Source organism: Nematostella vectensis, chromosome 6 (genome assembly GCF_932526225.1).
Source record: "Nematostella vectensis chromosome 6, jaNemVect1.1, whole genome shotgun sequence".
NCBI classification, from domain to species: domain Eukaryota; kingdom Metazoa; phylum Cnidaria; class Anthozoa; order Actiniaria; family Edwardsiidae; genus Nematostella; species Nematostella vectensis.
Window position 1 is genome coordinate 11,272,461 of NC_064039.1, and position 20,267 is coordinate 11,292,727.

Below are 20,267 nucleotides of genomic sequence, written 5' to 3' on the forward strand. Positions count from 1 at the left end.
ACAATATATGATATTCAATGATTTATTCAATAATAATAAAAAAATAATAACAATAATTATCAGCCTCTGCTGTATTGTCTCTTTCGACCATGCCTTAAGCATTTAACACAGATTGAGTTTATTATTTGTTTGTTTGGGTTTGACTCAATTGGGAAAAGTTTTTTTTACTGTACATTGATCCCCACCCAAGTGTGGTTAGCTTGCCATATGGATCGTCTACACTTACGTGTGCATCAGCTGAATGTTGCGCTGGTCTGTGCAGCTGTTGGCCAGGTGCTTCCTCAACTTTGGCTGGTAACCTGCGGGTCTGCGCAGAACAGCAGTTTGAGCTTTGTTGAGTTTGTAGTTGTGATGGGTCACTCTCTGTACTAACCATGTAAGGTAATCCTGCACGATTGTGAGGGAGCCCATAAGAGTCTTTTCAGCCCTGGGTGATATGGACTGCCATACACACATTTACTCCTGCCTTCTGCATTACTTTTCTTTCTCCCCACTCCAATTTGAACATGTTAAGTTCTTCGGGAAAGCCTTTACGGTTCTGGCGTGTTGTTACGGTAGCGTAAATTTGATGCTCCAGGAGCGAAAACATTAAATCAACACTGGAGAAAAAGTTACTAAAATATAGGTTTAGCCCTTTGGTGCCTGCCCTAAAACGGGCCATTTTTGTGTGTCTCATTAAAAAATATACTGCCCCTTCTGCTTTTATCCAATTTGCTTGTGCTATATGTCTATGGGCTATATGTCTACTTTGATTTAGAATATCTTTAAAAAGAAAAGCACTAAAACGCTCAAATTTTTAATGTTATATGCAATCGACTGTTAAAATTTAAAGGCATGTTGTCTTTCCTTTCGTACTGCCTTAACTAGACCCTGCTTGCAGGGTTGACTGGGATACCTATGGATTGCATGTGCATTTGCAATTTGTTTGAGCCCCTGTTTTTTTTTTTGTACCATTGTAAAACACGTTTAAATTATGATAAAACTGTTTAAATGCCATATTATAACATTTATTAGGGTAAGAAAGGTAAGAAACACAGTTTTCCAGGCGGGGGAGGGGACTCAATAGAAGTAAATGGGGTTGTGGTTAAAAATTGTTTTGACTGTCCTCAATATACTATCTGTTTGGAGTATTAGCTGTTACAACCAGAGTTAGTCATCTCTATAAACAAGATAATTGTTTTTCTTCTTTATGGTGTTTATTTTTTTCACTTGTAAGAGCAAAGTAAACAACAAGACCTCTATGCTATCATATTATTTAGACGAATATTTTGGTGTCGAGTGAGAGGGCTATAAATAGAAATCCTGAAATGTATCAGAAATTAAATCTTAAATGTGTTTTCTGTAATGTTATGTCTACATAGATCTTAAAATTGCATTGATCACCCTCTTCTATTTCACAATGTGCTATTTCAGGTGTAAATTTTTATGTTACAAACAAAAATACCCATATTGTAATATCAGTGCTGTATAATGTTTTAAGTAGTTATTATGGCATTTATTATTTATGCTATCATATTGTTTAGACAAAAGTATAAAAGATAAATGCTCCTCGATGTTCAACTCTATTTATTGACAAAGATGTTGAAGTTGTTCTGACATTGATAAGATCAATAACATAATCATTTGAATAACATGAACAAGGAAATAATGAAAACATACAAGACTCTTACAACTATAAATAGGTAGGAACTAATGGATTAAATCCAGTAAAGCGATGTCCAGTTTTTGAGTCAACTTTGGTCCGCCATCTTGTTTTCTACACACGCCCATAGTCCTGGAAACAAGAATGGTCAGCGGTATTCTCTACATCAACCCCCCGTCCCGGAGCTATGGGCGACCATAGGTGGACTGGATGGCTCGTACCATTGGTCAGTCTCGGGCTCATGACGTTTTGGTGCTCGGCGTGGCATGGGCGTCCTACCCACTCGTTGGGGCTTTTTCCTTGCTGTTTCTAGAAAAAGACCCTCTCATTGACCGCTAGCGGTCTGAGTGGGTGCAAGTGTTTTTTCAGTGACTCAGCACAGATCTATTAGATTGACAGTACTGTTTATAGTTTGATTGACATTTTGTTGTCACTTATGGTGGCTTTGTAAGCCGCCAGCAAGCGTGCGAGAGCCCCTTTAATGATTTGGGAAATCGACATTTGAAATAAAAAGAGGGGTGCAGGACTTGTTTTGGAGCTGCGAGGTCTCAAACGCATCCCATTTATCACAAAATGTGGCTAATTTTGAGTATTTTATTTTAATGGTCAAAGACAGAATTAAGTTCTTACTCAAAGACAGGAAATCACTTCCAGGACGCTCATATTTTACCTGGAATACCAATGAGACATAGTTATGCTAACGAAACACATTTTTATAGATTAAGTGTAGAGTTTGGCCTGAAACAGTCGAAATTGGGATATAATGCAACAAAATAAGGCCTCAGCGAGGCTCATTTTGGAGCTTTGTGCTTTTCAAAAATAAGTAAAAACTTGGGGTTGCAGGGGTCCGTTTTCGCGCAATCCTTGAATAATGCAATTTTTAACACAAAATGCATTGTTTTTTCTGCGCGCGCGTACGTGATGACGTCACATTCAAAGGTGATGATAAATTTATAACCACCTTGTATGCAAGCCAGCAGTGAAATCGGAATCGTTGCCATTGGCACTGTCTGCCAGAACCCACAACTTCAGTCCCCATTTCGTCGGTTTGTTCTTTATATACTGCCTCATCCCTGACCGATGCTTTCTCTACCATTCTTTCATCTATCCCAACATTCTGGAAAGGCTGATATAATGCCTTGAGTCTCCCCTTAAAATGGTTGAGGAAACTCCGTACTTTACTCAGCTTGTCACGACCATCCTTTTCAATTGGATTTACAACATGTTACATGACCATCAAGGCCTTGAAACGGTCACGTGCCATGATTGCCCTTGCCCATACCCTTACATCCACAAGACCACAGTACAGAATCAGGGCAATCAGTTGATTGATCTCCTCAGTGTTTGTTTCGTTCCATGCCCTCATTTTATTGGCATACGACTGCTTCTTTTGTCAAATGTTGGCATAGGCATAGACGGGTGTGCACTGATTTGTGGGCAGTAAAAAATAGCTGAAAGAAGTCCAACGCACATGGTATGGCTCCTGTCAGTAGTGGTACTTCTAAATTTAGCCCAGGAATTCTACTTGGAACAAAATCGTGGAGCTGGTTCACTTGGTCCGCGTCTCCATAGCTGTTGTAGGAGGTTGCTTGCTGTGGCTGAGTAGTAGCAAGCTTCCTACGCTGCTGGCCTCTTTCCCGTCCTCTCTTCCTCTCGCTCAAACAGGTCTTGACCCCAAAGATATTGCCTTTTCTACCACACTCTCATCACTACTCGAGGTCCCTTCAGGATCAGCCTCTTCATCACAAAACTCTGGTTCATTTCGGAGCATCGAAAATTTCGATTTGAGGATGCTTAATACATCCTCACTGGAGTTGTTCGTTGACAGGTCCACATTTTGTAGCCTCCCCTTGCACTCTGCCTGTTTGAGCCTCGCCCCCCTCGGCACACAATGAGAGTTTCTGTCTCTCGTCTTATTTATAACTTCGTATTTTTTGCACACTTTCATGTAACGGGGGAGTGGTCGGGGACTCTGCTTAAAAGTAGATGGATGTCATCTATCTGTGAAATTGATAGGGCAACATATATATATATATATATATATATATAGGCTTCATCACTGTTTGTGAACCATTGGGCAATGGCATCATACAGACCAGACTCAAGGGTGTGCCTTCCTACATAGCTCCTACCTGAGCTTCTTTTAACTGAGTGTTATTAAAACCTTTTATAAGTTTTGTGAAAACTCTGTGTTTTGACCATGTGGCGACCATTCCATCTTCTTCATACAAGCGAGACAGGCTAACCTTTTTTTTAGAAACCATTGGAGTTTGTTTGGAAACCTTGTGAGACCTCGCTTAATAAATGATTTTTTGCCCGTTTGGGTGAAAGAACTCGCGATAAAAAAAGATTACAAAACTTTATGAAATATGACGCCTCCATGACATTCATTCAATGGTTTGTAATATTTGTTTTTTTTTATACTTCCATTAGACTATTATACCAGGTTCGAAGGTTGATAGTGTTTGTGTGGTTTGTTTTTCCAAACACTTTGCAATTCAAACAAGAAGAACGATGTTTATGGGGCGATTTAAAATAGACACATTTGTTAAACGCAAAATAAAGAATATTTTCTCATCTCTGTGTGTGCCAGCAATACATGACTCGTTGTTGCTGGCTTAAGTGCGACGAAATATAATATTGCTTGCTGAAAACGGCAGGGCCAATTGAATTACCTGTACGTAGTTCTTGTAGTATTGCCTTCTACATCGTAGTGAACGATGAATTTGATGACGATATCTCTGTAATCTGCACACAGAAGGGTTAATAAACCTACCTTCAATGGAGAATCCCCCGCGCTTTTTGTGATATGCTTTCCTGGAACTTTTCCATTAGAGCTTCATTAGTGTAATAGTTCACTGTTGGAAAAGCGTAACCGCTTCTAGCGCTCTCTCGGCCATCTCAAAGCGACAAAGCGTTGCTGTCGAGTCGCCCAGTCTTGTCTCGTAGACCCCGCGTACATCATATAACTTCATATTTTTTTCACACTTTCACGTAACGGGGGAGGGGTCGGGGACTCTGCTTAAAAGTAGATGGATGTCATCTATCTGTGAAATTAATAGGGCAACATAGGCGTTATCACTGAACCATTGGGCAACGGCATTATACAGACCAGACTTAAGGGTGTGCCTTGCTACAAACACTTCTTTGGGAATACGTTGCCATTCAAGACGACGTTCATCATTACTGATAATGGAAGAGGTCAATCGAGCATCATGCCTTATATGGCTTGTTCCATTAACCACCGCCTGCTGGTACTTGCACCATGTTGTTCCGTTGTTCCTTTGGGACAGCAGTCATGGAGATTCTGATCCTTGTTGGAGGCTCAGTGCACGAGATTAGCAAGTATGGCATTTCTCATGCCCTCCAGATTGCGAACATTGGATCGTATGGCAATGCCATAATAGTTTTGTAGTCTTTCTATCATGGCATCAGTTAACATTCCTCATCCTCCTAATAATTAATAATTTAATAATTTATAAATTTATATTGCGCTATTTTCATATAATGATCAAAAGCGCATTACAATATTACTGAATGTTGAACTAATATATACAATAAAATTTACAATTATAATCGAAAATAATATGAAATAATAGATTCATAGGAAAAATATTGAATAAAAAAAATAAAAATCTCTTTATATTGATGATTATGTGATATCAAGTGTTAAAAGCTAATTTAAAAAGATGAGTCTCAATTGATGGTGCGAAGATTTGCAGGAAGAGCGTTCCATAATGTAGGTTCAGCAACACTAAACGATCTGTCACCAAAAGACTTCATCATTTTTCCTGGGGGATGCATTAAAGAAAGGCCCTCATTCGAGCGCAGTGAATAGCGCGCGTTATTCTTAATTCTAATGAGATCAGTTATGTAAAGAGGAGCTAGCCCCTGAAGAGCTTTGAAAGTGATTAGCAAGATTTTAAATTAAACCCGATACCTTACAGGCAACCAATGAAGATTTCTTAGCACAGGCGTAATATGATCGTACTTTTTGCATGACGTTAGCAGCCTAGCTGCAGCATTCTGCACCCTTTGCAATTTACCCATTTCTCGTTCTGGTAGTCCATAAAGGACCCCCTACCTATCCCCGAATTATCGCACTCTACTGAACACGTTGGCTCTCGATCATGTGCAATTATTCATGCTATCTTTGACAAGAAAAAATGTCTGTATGTCATGCGTGTTTAATATACCTTAGCGAGCATATCTGAGTCTATCTGCCATGCCAGACTTAACGAGGGAGAAAATTTGTGTATCTGCTTCATGAGGAGCTACAATATATCCTACTTTTGGCATTGGTACTTTTGCATTGTTGTACCGTCGCCTTCCCCTGTTCCGCTCTGATGAGCTGTTCATAAGCTCTGTAGGTAAAATCTAAACTTAAAAATTAGGTGGTCCACTTATCCGGATTCCCTTTGCTAGATAATTTGTATTTCCGTCTCCTTGCGGATGCCATTTATTGCCATTTTTTTAAATGCAGAATGTGGCTTTCTGCAGAGTCTGCTGAACATTCGACAGCTTTCCTCTTAAACCATGGGTTTTAGCCCATATTTCGATGTTTAGACGGTGCATTGAGAGCTCAAGGCAGTTCTGTGGTTTCTCAGCATGGAGAACAAGGCGGAACCTTACCACAGGAAGGACTGGGCTCTGTTTCCTTATCGTCAGGGACCTCAGTGAAAGAGTTATTGACAGAGCTAACGTCATCTGCATTAACAGCTCGGCTGGACAGGAGGCTAGAAATAGATTCATTACGTACTTGATTTATTATTTCAATATCACAGGAAAAAATTCCGATTTTCCAATTTGGGAAAAAATGGGGAATATTTTGGGATTTCTATGGGTTTCTTATGGGATTTCCCAAAATTGGAAAAATGCTACCAAAACCAATATTGGGAAAATAAAATCCCAAAGACATCCCAAAATTGGTTTATTTTGTGGACAAGATTTTCCCATTGTTGGGATTTTATTGGGACCATCAAATCCCAAAAGTGGTTTATTTTGTAGACAACATTTTCCCATTGTTGGGATTTTATTGGGACCATAAGATCCCAAAATTGGTTCATTTTGTGGACAACATTTTCCCATTGTTGGGATTTTATTGGGACCATCAAATCCCGAATTTTTGGACAACATTATCCCATTTTTGGAAATTTATTGGGACCATTGAACCCCCAAATGGCTTATTTTGTTGACAGCAATACTGTATAAATTAAAATAAAAAATGAATGCAAAACAAAAGAACAATGTTAACATACTAGGAAAATTTAATAGAATTCAAACATCCCTTTTTGTAGTTTTAATGTAGAGTGCAAATAATTAAAGGTAAGTAACCTTTACAATAGTTTCTAACATGACAGCTTCAAGTACAGTAAAATGCTGTAAAATAAGTAAAATATTTAACACATTTGCCTGCAATTATCTTGTTGGCCAGCACTTCACACACTTGTGTGTGGGAGTAAGGTTCAATATGGTAGTGTTCTTGGGCAACTATCTACTAAATGCCAGGGAAAACTTTACCATACAGGTACTATGAGCTCAAAGTTTGATCTTTTTGTTAACAGTTTTTGTTTGGCTTTACCAAATATTCAACACATTTGCCTGCAATTATCTTGTTGGCCATGCAGCACCCACACACTTGTGTGTGAGTAAGGTTCAATAGTGTTCTTGGACCTATTGAAAAAAAGTGTTTTTTAAGGCATCAACTATTACCTCCCTATCCTTTGGGATACTTCCAGATACTGCCTTAATGATAACCTTCACTGCTTTACTATGTAAGTTATTTATGACTGGTATAGGTTCAGTTTCTGGGAGAGACAACTATCTACTTAAGCCAGTGAAAACATTAGCATACAGGTACTATGAGCTCAAAGTTTGACCTTTTTGATAACTTTTACATGGGTAGTTTTTGAAATTTCGTTTGGCTTTACCAAATATTTAACATATTTGCCAGCACTTCACACACTTGTGTGTGAGTAAGGTTCAATAGTGTCCCTGACACAACTATGTACTTAAGCCAGTAAAAACTTTAGCATACAGCTACTACATGTTTGAGCTCAAAATTTGACCTTTTTGATAACCTGTACATGGGCAGTTTTTGTAATTTCATTTGGCTTTGCCAAACACTTAACATATTTGCCTGCAATAATTTTTTTGGCCAGCACCTCACACACTTGGGTGTGAGTAAGGTTCAATAGTGTTCTTGGACCTATTGAAAAAGTGTTTTTTAAGGCATCAACTATTACCTCCCTATCCTTTGGGATACTTCCACATACCGCCTTAATGATAACCTTCACTGCTTTACTATGTAAGTTATTTATGACTGTAGGTTCAGTTTCTGGGAGAGTATCTGTACTTTTCTTGTCATCGTCAGAACCATCATCATCAGATCCATCATTATCAGATCCTTCATCATCTGGTTCCTCATCATCTTGACTGCCCTTCAATCAAAGGGGTAAAGAATTAATAAATTATTCAATTTTTTTTTTCAGTTTGAGTTTGTGAGGTTTGGTGTACAGTGCAACCTCTATCTGTATTCTGACTTATTATTATTTAAAAGCTGAACAAGTTGGTAACCTTTTTTAAGGAGATTAACAATGACCTGGACAAAAACTGAAGCATAACTTCTTGTGATTCAGCCAATTTTACATTCAACTATACAGAAGTGGCCCAAGGCAAGTGTATGAGCCCAGTGGGAATAGATGATAATGAATGCAAATAAACAATTAGATTGGAGATTTCCTACCATGGAAGGCATTTTAGGTAGCTTTGCTTGGGAGCATTGTAGTGAGAATTCCTCATCTGAAGAGCCAGCCTTGAAGAACACAAAAACAAATTTAATTGCAAGTTGCTTCAAAGATAACCATCACAATTTAGGTACTGTATTGTATTTTAGTTCTTCACAGTAGACAAAGTAGTAAATAAATAATCAAATAAAAAATAATAATAATTATCAAACTATGAAGCATGTTGAACAGTGTACATACCCTAGAAGAACTTGGTGTTCTAGGAGACCAGGAATCTGGAGGGCTTGTTCTCTGGAGAAAATAAAATCACTCATATTCATACCTTTCCAAAAAATCAGAACCAAAAGGATTCCTTTTAAATAGCAAGGTTTATCCATAAACTGGCAAGAAAGTCAGAAAGAAAAATAATAATTCTGATTATCATGCAGTTCACAACATTCCTCAGTGCAGTGACGTGCTTTTATTAGGTCTTACCATTCAAAGCAACCTAAAGTTCAGCTTGCACGTCAAAAGCAAATTAATTAAAGCCAACAAATGTCTCCATATTCTTAGGACCCTTAGGAAAGAACAGTATAGTCAACTAGAAATAGACCATTTATTCTTCTCTCTGGTGTTGCCATGTATCACTTACGGCTTATCCGTTTACGGGGCCTGCGACTCAGATCTAACGACTATTCAGTCATTCTTAGATAGGTGTCATAAACGTCGGTTCGTATCAACACCTGTTAGCATAGAAAAATACTCGCCAAGCAAGACTGTAAGCTGTATGAAAAAGCTGCAGCCATTCCGAACCACCCTTTACGTTGCTACTTACCCGCTATTAAAGAAACCAAATACAATCTTCGTGGTACGCGCTATATTACACCAAATGTAAAAACTGAACGCTTTAAGAACACTTATATCAACAGAATTGCTTTCAAATATCTTATGTAACTTAGTAGCTAGTTTTTAATTTTTCAGCATTATTTGTAACATAGGAGATGTATTTTTATCCTTTGATAATAAAGATTATTATTATTATTAATACATTTGCACCATACTTACTTTTCTTTCACGCCGCTGTTCACTGAAAAAATCCTTAGTGTGTTGCATAATGCCATCCACTGTGAAATTTATTTCAGGCACAGAACACTGGTCTTCAATTTCTTTAGCAAACTTTTCCAGTTGTGTTCTCATCATGGGAGTGTTGAACTTCGGGAGTTGCCCACCCCACTTTTCCATGGCAAGTGCGCCAATCTTCTTGCGCCTAAACATCAATCAAATTAATAAGGCTAAATGTGTTGCATAAATGAAGTTTACTAAACAATGCCAGAAAAAGGTGTTGCATGATAAAATAATGTAAAATAAATGCGCCACAATATGAATTGAACATCAGCATTTTGAAAAAATGTATAAATCAATTTACTTCAAAGGACATTCATCTATATCCAATATCAAAACACACTCACTTAGACAGGTACAGTCTTTGTATTTCAGGATCGTATGTTGACAACTCTGCCATTGTTGGTTTGCACTTGGGCAAGGCTGATGAAGATTTCTTTGGCAATTGGAACGACTCCTCAAAAATCCTTTTGAATTTTAGGGCCTTTCCATAGGTTAAGCCAACCTTTGAGTAAATTGGCGCATCAGCATCTTTAGATAGCAAGTCTACTATTGCTTCTGGGCATGTAATATCTTCATCTGCAGCCAAACAGAAGAAGAATGGATTCAATATTTGCATGCAAAAGATACATTTGAAAAAAGTTTTATTGATCTATTCTGTTGTTTTGTCGTTTCAATTTCTCTGCGAACCAAAGCTGCGTTTTATCTCTCTGACTTATTTATATTTTTGTTGTTCAGCATTATAAAATTAACCTCTACACAGAAATACCACATTTCCAGTTAAAAGCCATGCTTTCTCGATGCGATTTTGTGAAGGCCTATGTCGACGGGTTCCTCGCGCCATTTTCTTGCACATGTGAGAATGAGAAATTTCGTGCAGAGGCTACTTTTGCAAAGTCGAAAAACAAAGAAAGCAAAAAAAAAATATTTAGAGCAAGCGTTGTAATTGTGCGGCAATTTGGAATCCCAAAGAACAAATTACCTTTCTGTGGCCAGAAACAATAGCTATAATATGTTTACTATCCACGCGGCAGTTTTTGGCAAGTTCTTTTAGGCCGCCATGTTTCTTCACTTTCTTTGCCGAGTTGAAATTTGAAATTCCAACCTCATTTTCTTACTTTAGAAAGTACACTTAAATTAAAGATGATGGCCAAAGGTAAGTCAGACGTCCTTTATGAAAGAATTGTTCTGTTGCTTTGCGATTTCATTTCGAAAACGCTTTGAGATCCATTCGGCATTGCAAAAGCGAAAATGTGCGCGCCAAATTTACCCTACTCTGCTGACTTGAGAGAAACTTCCCCTTTTAGCTTTCACTGATTCAATGTAAGACTTCATACCTTTAAATCGCTGTGCAATTGCATCGCCAAAGTGCTCTGTCACTTTTGAAATAACATCTTCTTCTTCTGAGGGAGCTGGTGATGGATCCACAATATCTGGCTGTTCTTGTTGCTCTCGACTCATTTCAACGGCACAAACTGCAAACACTGAGCACACCCTGTCGACAGACTCGTACCCAGTCGCTTCTAAGGGGAAAGAGCGATGCGCGCAATGCATTGTGGGGCCTGCCCTGTCGATCTGAGCGCGAAAATCCGAAGGAGAGCGAAGTATGTGTTGCTGGCATTTTTATTCTGCTCTTCGGTGATCTGATTGGCTGTTTTTCCCGCTTTTTTCTACGATGTTGTTCATTGGTCAAACTTAAATCACGTGACTAAAATATCAGCCTAATATGGGTTGGCTGTGTACTTGATTTTTTAGCTGTTCTACTGGTCTGCGGTTTCGCTTTCAAAAGAAAAAAATGGCGGGTTTGTAGTTTCCGGCGGGTTGAATGTTTTCTAGTTAAAAATGTGGAAAAGAAGTGATGTGTCTTGCTGCAACTGCACTGAGAAAAAATACCGCCATGTTCACTGCCCTTGTGCTACCTGCAATGGTCGTGCAACTGATCGAAAAACTGAAATAAGACACTGGAAAGAAGCAAATAGAGCTGCATCGAGGTCATCCCAACGCCAATGTTCGACATCAGCCGCCCAAGATTCTGAGTCTTTTGTCTTTGCAGTTGAGGACAGCGATAGTGAAATAGAAGCTGATAATTTTACAATTGAAGATAATTTATTACCCAATCCAGATACACCTGATACAGATGAAACAGATACAGATGACCAAGATTTGAATGCTGATAATGATAATGATATTGATAATACTAATCATGATGCGAATTCCCGCCATTATAATCCCCTAAAGAGGCTTGTTGTCGATGCCGTTTTGAATGCACTAAAAATACAGAAAGAAAGCGGAATGTCAATCAAAACATTTGAAGATATTTTGGAATTTGGCAAACGATTATTGTTGGATTCATCCTCTGAACAGGTCTTTTTTGATAGAGACATTTTGACTACTTTGTGGCCTAAGTCGTGGAGTGATGTGCAAGCTCTTTTAAAAGAGGAGGGTTATCAAGATGCTCGAGAATATTTTATTTGCTTTTGTTATAAAACTAGGCCAATCAATTCAGACACTAGAATAAAGTACACTGGCAAATATAGTTTAATGACCAGCAAAGATGAAGTCTGCTCTAACTGTGGAAATAAAGGTGTTATAGCATACTATTATCTTGGCCTTCAAAACAAAGTTAAAAACTGGTTTCGTGATGAAAACATGTGCAACAAAATGCTATCTCACTGGAATGAACGTGAACACTGGCTCGGAGTGGAACAATCATGGCCAATCAAAAAGGAAATGTGGGATGGTGAGCGCTGGAATGAGTTGCAATGGTTTTGGGATCCTAATAAGACCTGGGTCATCCCATGCCGTTGTGAGCATTGTGGTATTCCCATACCAGCAAAGCATTTGATTGAATCACAGGATGCTGTTACAGCTGGTAAAAAGCTTGAGGAATGCCCAGAATGTCTGGAATCTTTTGAACACTCTCTCAAGACAACTAATGGTTCTCCAATAAACATTGCTCTCATTGGTCATTGGGATGGGTGGCAAGCCTTCAGTTCCAGCACACGAAGTTGTGGATCTTTGGAGGTCTCAATTGCAAATATGAAGAAGGCAGATAGAAGTCACACCAGTGAAGTTTACGTAGTTGGATTTGTCCCATTGTCTTCTACTCCAAAACTACCAGAAACATATGATCCATTTTTGCAACCACTCATGGAAGACATTTGTGAAGGTTTTATCAATGGCTTTGAAGTCAGGTTACCACAAGAGCCTAACATGAAAAGAGTGCGTGTTTTGTTGCTCTGTTGGTCTGGGGATCATCCAGGGCAGTGTGAGGTGGGGAAGCTATTAAACCAAGGTAAATGTGCTTGCCGCAGGTGCAAGCTTGTTGGGCAACATTTGCCAATGAATGAGTCAAATAACCATATGTACTATGGAGATAACCGAATTCATTACAGACATAAGTGGGAAAGTCGTGACATTTCTCTCATGCTAACAGACCTTTATGATGTTGAGGCAGAGTCAAGGATCAGTGTTCGAAAAAGAATGTCTTCTGAGAAAGGTGTCACAGGGATAAGCCTTCTCCATAAATATTTATATCCTCTTTACAATTTTGACATTCTCAAAGATTTAACATTTGATGTGTTTCATACTGTGTGTCTTAATGTTGTGAAAAGTCAAGCAGAGAGGATCCTGGATCATGAGTTAGTGGATAAGAAATCCCTTGACCGAGAAATAAAGAACTTTCCATGGCCAAGAGAGCTCAAATGTGGCCGACTTCCCAAGTCAATCCAAAGTTATAATGGATCTTTGGGACAGTGGAAAGCTGAGGGCCTACAAAAGTTTTCATTTCCAATGGCAGATTGTGTTCTTGATAGCAAGTTGGAATCACCAAAAGAGCAGGAAATACAACATTTGATATCAAGATTAACAGAATTGCATTTTAATAGTGGACGGTATGGCTGGACAAATAGTATGATTTGAGCGCACCACCGGTTGGCATGGCGCTTAAATATACTCATAGAAGAAACTCAAGGCCTGGAAATGTGTACAATTTCTGTACATAATCTTCTTCACATCCATGAAGACATCATCAGATTCTCGGCTACTGACAATTATTGGTGTGCAGTGTTCGAAAGAGCCGTAAAGGGTTACACAAAGACTGCTAGCAATTGTAGGGGAGTTGAAAAGACATTTGCATTGGCAGAGTCAAGGAGGGAATTCCTCAAACCATACTCAACTCAAGAAATAGGAGAGCAAGGAAAGATAAACATGAAAGTGGTAAGTTGAATGAAAGAAATACATATTATGGCTTATGTATAGTTCAGAATGCAGCTGTTGTATAAAAGCTAGGACGAAATTACAGAATATAAAAAGAGATGCAAGCTTTTCAACTTTTATGCAAATTAAGTGACATCAGCAAAATGTAAATCAGGCAAACACTATCTTTTCACTGCTTTTATGTATCCACGGCCTTGAATGAATGAACGAATGAAGTAATGAATGAATGATTGAATGAATGGATGAATGAATGCATGTCTATGGAGCCATACTCGCCACTAGTATCATTCTAACATAGATTCCAATAGGTAACATGGCAGCTTGGCGAGAATCAAACTCGTCCCCAGAACCGCCATTCTGAGTCGCAAGAAAGCCAAGGGGAGAGGTTGGGTGAGAATAAGGCTCGAATACTGTACCTGTAGGTTTATTATATGATTGCAGACCCAGATACAATTGTAACCCTTTAACCTTGACTCATTCCATCTCCATGACAACTTGTTGCTATGCTAGGGCACACGTTGCTTCGAAGAGAACATATTTTACTTCCGGTGCAAGCTGACAAGAGTTTTTTTCATTCAACTTTAGGATAGATAATATATTCAACGTGTTATGGTAGTTTGTAAGACATTGAAGACAGGCACCTTTAACTAAAAAAAATGTCAACATCACTTTTACTGTCATTCTTACTTGTTTTTATTTTTTCAGGGTATTGCAAGCTCTATTGAGACAGCAAGGATGGCTGTTTTCAGAAATGATGTACCATCTCAGTCATTTCTTCTTGGAGCTATGGATAACATGACCCTGCTGGAAAGGGATGAAAGGATAAAAGTAGCACATACTTTAAATGTTCCTCTCCAAAAAATTCCACAGTTTTCTTTCTCATCAAAGAAATGTTTCCTCCCAGACAAAGGCTATGAAGGGACAGTTTGTTCTTCTGGAGAGTCAGTGGTTGTAATGCTTGAACAAAATGAAATAGTGATGAAACTAGATAAATTTCTGTCTGTGAAAGACAACACAGAGTCTTACAAACTGCTTGCAAAGGGATACCTCTTTTGCAATGTTTACACAGACAATGGCCAGACAGTAAAACACTTTTGGAGTGGATTTACTTATGTAGAAAGCAATCCAGAGAGAGTACCCCATTTCTGTACTGCTGACAATATTTTAAGAAAAGTTATTATCTATAGCTCAAGTGATGATACATCAAATTCTGTTTCAACTGTAGTTGAATACCAGAGGCACCAGGAGAAACTTCCATTTGACATTATTGTGCCCATTTATCCAGAGCAAGGAGATATGTTGCTGGTGCAAGGTGCAGAAGTTGGTGACGTATGGTATGGATATGCCCGCAATGTTGACTATGCACGCAGAACTGTCGACGTGTATTTCTTTGTAGAGAGCCCTAGAATGCCAAACACTTTTATCCGTGAGACGATTGGACACGCTGCAAAAAATGTTGTTCCCTGGAACTCATTGTTGGGAATTGCAGATGGATTCTGGCCCAGTCCGTCACATTGGAGAAAGGCAGTGTAAATTTCTAACAAAGAAATTGAGAGAATATTTGTTTTCTTACATTGCACACACTTTATTATGCCATCATATGGACTTATTACATTGTACTATAATAGCCTAGTATAGCCTGCCACATATAGATATACATGTAAAGTAACACCAATCTTTCCTGTCAAAATCTGCACACAGGTTATATTAATTACATTGCAGTGTAGAATGTACTATAGAACCAAACCAGTGCAGATCCATAAGTGGCTCTTTCCTCTCTGTGCATATGAAAATATCTAAGTGTTAGTAACACTAATGTACAGTAATACAATCAATATAATTATCAAAATACTAATCTGTCTATTTTCACTTTTCGTCTTTATTTTGTTGAGGCTAAGATTGCCCTGGCACAGATAAAAAACTCAATTCTTTTGAAATAGAAAACGGTCCTTTTGTAATTGCTAACACATTTCCTATCCCTAAGCATGCAAGGAAAACTTTTATCTCAGGTTTAATTCATGATACGGAACTGTGAAATGGATTATTACAACAACAATTTAACTTTACCATAATTGATTGACTAAAGTGCCGGGGCGCTGCCCTTATGGTATTAATTTTTTGGAGTCTCAGAAGGGGAGCTTATTCAAGGGTCGTGCTTATTCTTTTTCAATTATTTCCCAAGTATGGTTTTCTATTGGGTTTTTAATTAATACTGTATGCAATTTTGGGATTTTCTTGTTAAAACTTTCCAATTATTTCCCAAGTATGGTTTCCTATTGGATTCTTAAGAACTGTTGCATGCAATTTTGGGATTTTCTTGTTAAAATTTTCCAATTATTTCCCAAGTATGGTTTCCTATTGGATTCTTAAGAACTGTTGCATGCAATTTTGGGATTTTCTTGTTAAAATTTTCCAATTATTTCCCAAGCATGGTTTCCTTTTGGATTCTTAAGAACGCTTGCATGCAATTTTGGGATTTTTCTTATTAAAATTTTCCAATTATTTCCCAAGTATGGTTTCCTATTGGATTCTTAAGAACTGTTGCATGCAATTTTGGGATTTTCTTGTTACAATTTTCCAATTATTTCCCAAGCATGGTTTCCTTTTGGATTCTTAAGAACGCTTGCATGCAATTTTGGGATTTTTCTTATTAAAATTTTCCAATTATTTCCCAAGTATGGTTTCCTATTGGATTCTTAAGAACTGTTGCATGCAATTTTGGGATTTTCTTGTTACAATTTTCCAATTATTTCCCAAGCTTGGTTTCCTTTTGGATTCTTAAGAACGCTTGCATGCAATTTTGGGATTTTTCTTATTAAAATTTTCCAATTATTTCCCAAGTATGGTTTCCTATTGGATTCTTAAGAACTGTTGCATGCAATTTTGGGATTTTCTTAGTTCACATTTTTCAATTATTTCCCAAGTTTGGTTTTCTATTGAGTTTTTAAGAACTATTGTATGTAATTTTGGGATTTTCTTGTTAAAATTTTCCAATTATTTCCCAAGTATGGTTTCCTATTGGATTCTTAAGAACTGTTACATGCAATTTTGGGATTTTCTTGTTAAAATTTTCCAATTATTTCCCAAGCATGGTTTCCTTTTGGATTCTTAAGAACTGTTGCATACAATTTTGGGATTTTCTTGTTAAAATTTTCCAATTATTTCCCAAGTATGGTTTCCTATTGGATTCTTAAGGAATGTTGCATGCAATTTTGGGATTTTCTTGTTAAAATTTTCCAATTATTTCCCAAGTATGGTTTCCTATTGGATTCTTAAGAACTGTTGCATGCAATTTTGGGATTTTCTTGTTAAAATTTTCCAATTATTTCCCAAGCATGGTTTCCTTTTGGATTCTTAAGAACTGTTGCATGCAATTTTGGGATTTTCTTGTTAAAATTTTCCAATTATTTCCCAAGTATGGTTTCCTATTGGATTCTTAAGAACTGTTGCATGCAATTTTGGGATTTTCTTGTTAAAATTTTCCAGTTATTTCCCAAGTATGGTTTCCTATTGGATTCTTAAGAACTGTTGCATGCAATTTTGGGATTTTCTTGTTAAAATTTTCCAGTTATTTCCCAAGTATGGCTTCCTATTGGATTCTTAAGGAATGTTGCATGCAATTTTGGGATTTTCTTGTTAAAATTTACCAGTTATTTCCCAAGTATGGTTTCCTATTGGATTCTGAAGAACTGTTGCATGCAATTTTGGGATTTTCTTGGTTCACATTTTTCAATTATTTCCCAAGTTTGGTTTTCTATTGGGTTTTTAAGAACTATTGTATGCAATTTTGGGATTTTCTTGTTAAAATTTTCCAGTTATTTCCCAAGTGTAGTTTCGTATTGGATTCTTAAGAACTGTTGCATGCAATTTTGGGATTTTTTTGTGAAATATTTCCCAATAAAATCCCAATCTTGGATTTTGTTGGGATTTATTCCCAAGATTGGGAATAAACTGATAATTTATTTTTTTCCTGGTTGCGTCTCTCAATATTTTCCCAATATTGGGTCCTGAATTTCCCAATCAGATCCCAAAATTGGGATAATTTCCAAAATTTTCCCAAATTTCCAAATTTGGAAAATCTGAATTTTTTCCTGTGTATATCTATTTTGTTTACGCATTCCTTTCATAGCTTCAAGGATGCGTTCAGGGAATTAATCAGTTAAGATTTTATTAATTCCACCTGAGATTTTAGCATCTTTAGCTTGTAATTCAGCACGAGCCAACAAAATAAGCTCTTCACGAGACCAACCAGCTTTGACTCTGGAAAAAGGAAGATTTTCAGCGTGTTATATGTCAGGATGGACACGCCGTCTATGCAGTGAGAGGCCACTAGCAGTTTTAAATCGTCTTTCACAATCCCGGCAAGGGAAGTAGCCGACCCCAGGAGAGGTGGACTAAATGAAATTATGCATTCTTATGCTATGGACTGTAAGCTCCCCCTTTTGCTCTCAGCGATAAATTCACAATCTGGGCAATTAAGTTTGTCCATAACGGTTCCAAATGGTACACCAATAATGGGTTTACAGGTGGCAAACCACTTGTCAAACTAAGAATTTTGAAATTGGTGTTTTATGATAGCAAAAGAAATAGCATCCACGTTGCCAGATCTCTAAATTTCACCCTCAAAAAACAAGGACTACTCACAGGAGATACCACGAGAAGGTCATGTTTGGCATGTTCTCCGGTAATGGCTTCAGATTATCGGCAACAGTGCTTAAGCCCAACAGCTTTTGTTTTTTGCGATTTTGGATTTTCAGTCGTTGCCCGCTTCTCAAACAACTTTCTTGTTTTCTATATTGGCCTCTAAATGTGAAACTTCCAGATTTTGGTGAAACATCACCAAAAGCTTAATCGCATGTGGGAATGAGACACAAAACAATGGTGACTTAAACATTCAAAAGCTAATCGCATGTGGGAATGAGACACAAAACAATGGTGACTTAAACATTGACAGCTCTTCGTTTAATCTGTCCGCCACCGGTTTTGGTTATATCCAGTCGTCGTCTATTATGTAATGTCGCCAAAGTGTTTTTAGTTGGTGCGAACCGAAGTTTGCAACACTCAAACGCTTTCGGGCACTGAAGGCCCTGTTCATTATTGTTAAGAATTTACCCTGTACAGTCCCGATGCTGAAACGCGAATTAGCTGTTACAGGCTTGTTAAAAAAAAAGCCGTGTTGTCTTTAAAAACTTCACAAGCATGAGGGCAAGGACTAGTCTTGCCTTCATTGAAATCAATTGCTTGCGATGGCTTTTTGGTCGCATTCTATTTCTGAGCCTGCCCCACTGCTGAATTCCATTTTTGGACAACACACAATTTCAATTGAAAAAAGGTATATTATAAAAAAACAAGTGGTTACCCGTGAAATATTCACGAAAAGCAATTCTTTGGTGTACAAAACTTCTTAAGGTATATTTCAATCCTTAAATGTATTGGGCTTCCTAATGCTTTAGGGGAATAGTATGCGTCGTCATAACTATTAATTAAACAAATGCCTCCCTTTTGAGTCCCAAATATATTGATATCATATTTAATTTACCTTACAAAAATGTGAAAAGGCGCTATTTTTAAAATACCGCCCATATTTTAGTATTCCACCTTTTCCTGTATTCATAATGGAAACCCTGTGTATAATGTTTTTGGAGGGAATCGGACAACCACATTCTTCGCACGTTCATATGTTGGGTTTTGTGAATAAGAGAGTGGATCGTGAATCCTCGCTTTGTTGGCTTTCTTGAGCTTAGTGTGTTATTTAGTGGTCGGATCCATACTTTTTGATGAAAATCGCTGTAACATAAAAGGTATGTGGGTCTGAGAACCCAAAATGACCGCCAACTATTTGTAATGAACAAACCTTTTGCTTTTATAAAAAAAGAGTATTTACTTCTTATATCGAGATTAATCTGATAAAATAAGAAGTGTTGTGCTCGATCTGCATGCTAATTATGATTGGGTCTTCAATTATGAGTTGTTTGACGGTAAAAAGAAGTTTGCGGGTGTTTTCGCGCGGTTATTCGCTTTATTTGAGAAAATACAAGAAAAGTGCCGAAAAACGCCGCTTGGTACGTCGGCGCAAAAACTACCAGCGGTGTACCCCAGTGGTGGGGATGTTGCCAAGGTAACAAATTATCTATTGCGCATGTCATTCCAAGGTGGCCGTCTCTAAAGGGGAAAATGTTATCACAGCTTCTTTTGCTACTTTTTACAGCAAAAAGGCCTTGCCGATTGTTCTCTAAATAAAGATTGATCACACAAGGTAATCTGACGAAGAGGTCGAGATTCGCGTGTTATTTTTGTCTGCGTATTATCTGTATTTCCGTGCTGTTATTGTACGCTGCAAGCAAAGTGTCTGCAAGCTAGAACATGGCGAAACACACTTCCTTTCACTGTACAATCTGCTCTGCGTATGATCTATGCTGATCCTGTTTCTGGGCATGGATTTTACATACTTTATCTTGTCAATAATTATACAAAGAAACAGCTTGCAAACCATATATTTGGCTACAATTTGTTATTAATCTTCACTCCAATAAGATTTACTTTTGTTTCTTTAATCAAAT

General features: G+C 37.7%; 2 protein-coding genes across 7 annotated transcripts; one reads left to right on the top strand and one right to left on the bottom strand.

Moving 5' to 3' along the window:
• Positions 1-7,224: 7,224 nt before the first annotated feature.
• On the bottom strand, positions 7,225-10,960 carry LOC125567876. Of its 3 annotated transcripts, none has more exons than XM_048728668.1 (7): positions 10,827-10,960; positions 9,837-10,068; positions 9,433-9,634; positions 8,629-8,679; positions 8,388-8,456; positions 7,959-8,082; positions 7,225-7,425 (listed from the first exon to the last, which is right to left on the bottom strand). In XM_048728668.1, the coding sequence occupies exons 1-7, from the start codon at positions 10,948-10,950 to the stop codon at positions 7,316-7,318; spliced, it is 912 nt and encodes a 303-aa protein (XP_048584625.1). In that variant the 5' UTR covers positions 10,951-10,960; the 3' UTR covers positions 7,225-7,315. The 3 variants fall into 3 exon arrangements, with proteins under 3 accessions (XP_048584625.1, XP_048584626.1, XP_048584624.1); XM_048728669.1 differs by having other exon boundaries at positions 7,225-7,416; positions 7,950-8,082; XM_048728667.1 differs by having other exon boundaries at positions 7,339-8,082.
• A 65-nt stretch (positions 10,961-11,025) lies between these two features.
• On the top strand, positions 11,026-15,562 carry LOC116618096. Of its 4 annotated transcripts, none has more exons than XM_048728665.1 (3): positions 11,026-13,707; positions 14,016-14,097; positions 14,413-15,562. In XM_048728665.1, exon 1 carries the CDS (start codon positions 11,332-11,334, stop codon positions 13,408-13,410), a length of 2,079 nt encoding a protein of 692 aa, XP_048584622.1. In that variant the 5' UTR covers positions 11,026-11,331; the 3' UTR covers positions 13,411-13,707; positions 14,016-14,097; positions 14,413-15,562. The 4 variants fall into 4 exon arrangements, with proteins under 4 accessions (XP_048584622.1, XP_048584623.1, XP_048584621.1 ...); XM_048728666.1 differs by having other exon boundaries at positions 14,016-14,092; XM_048728664.1 differs by having other exon boundaries at positions 14,016-15,562.
• Positions 15,563-20,267: the final 4,705 nt, after the last annotated feature.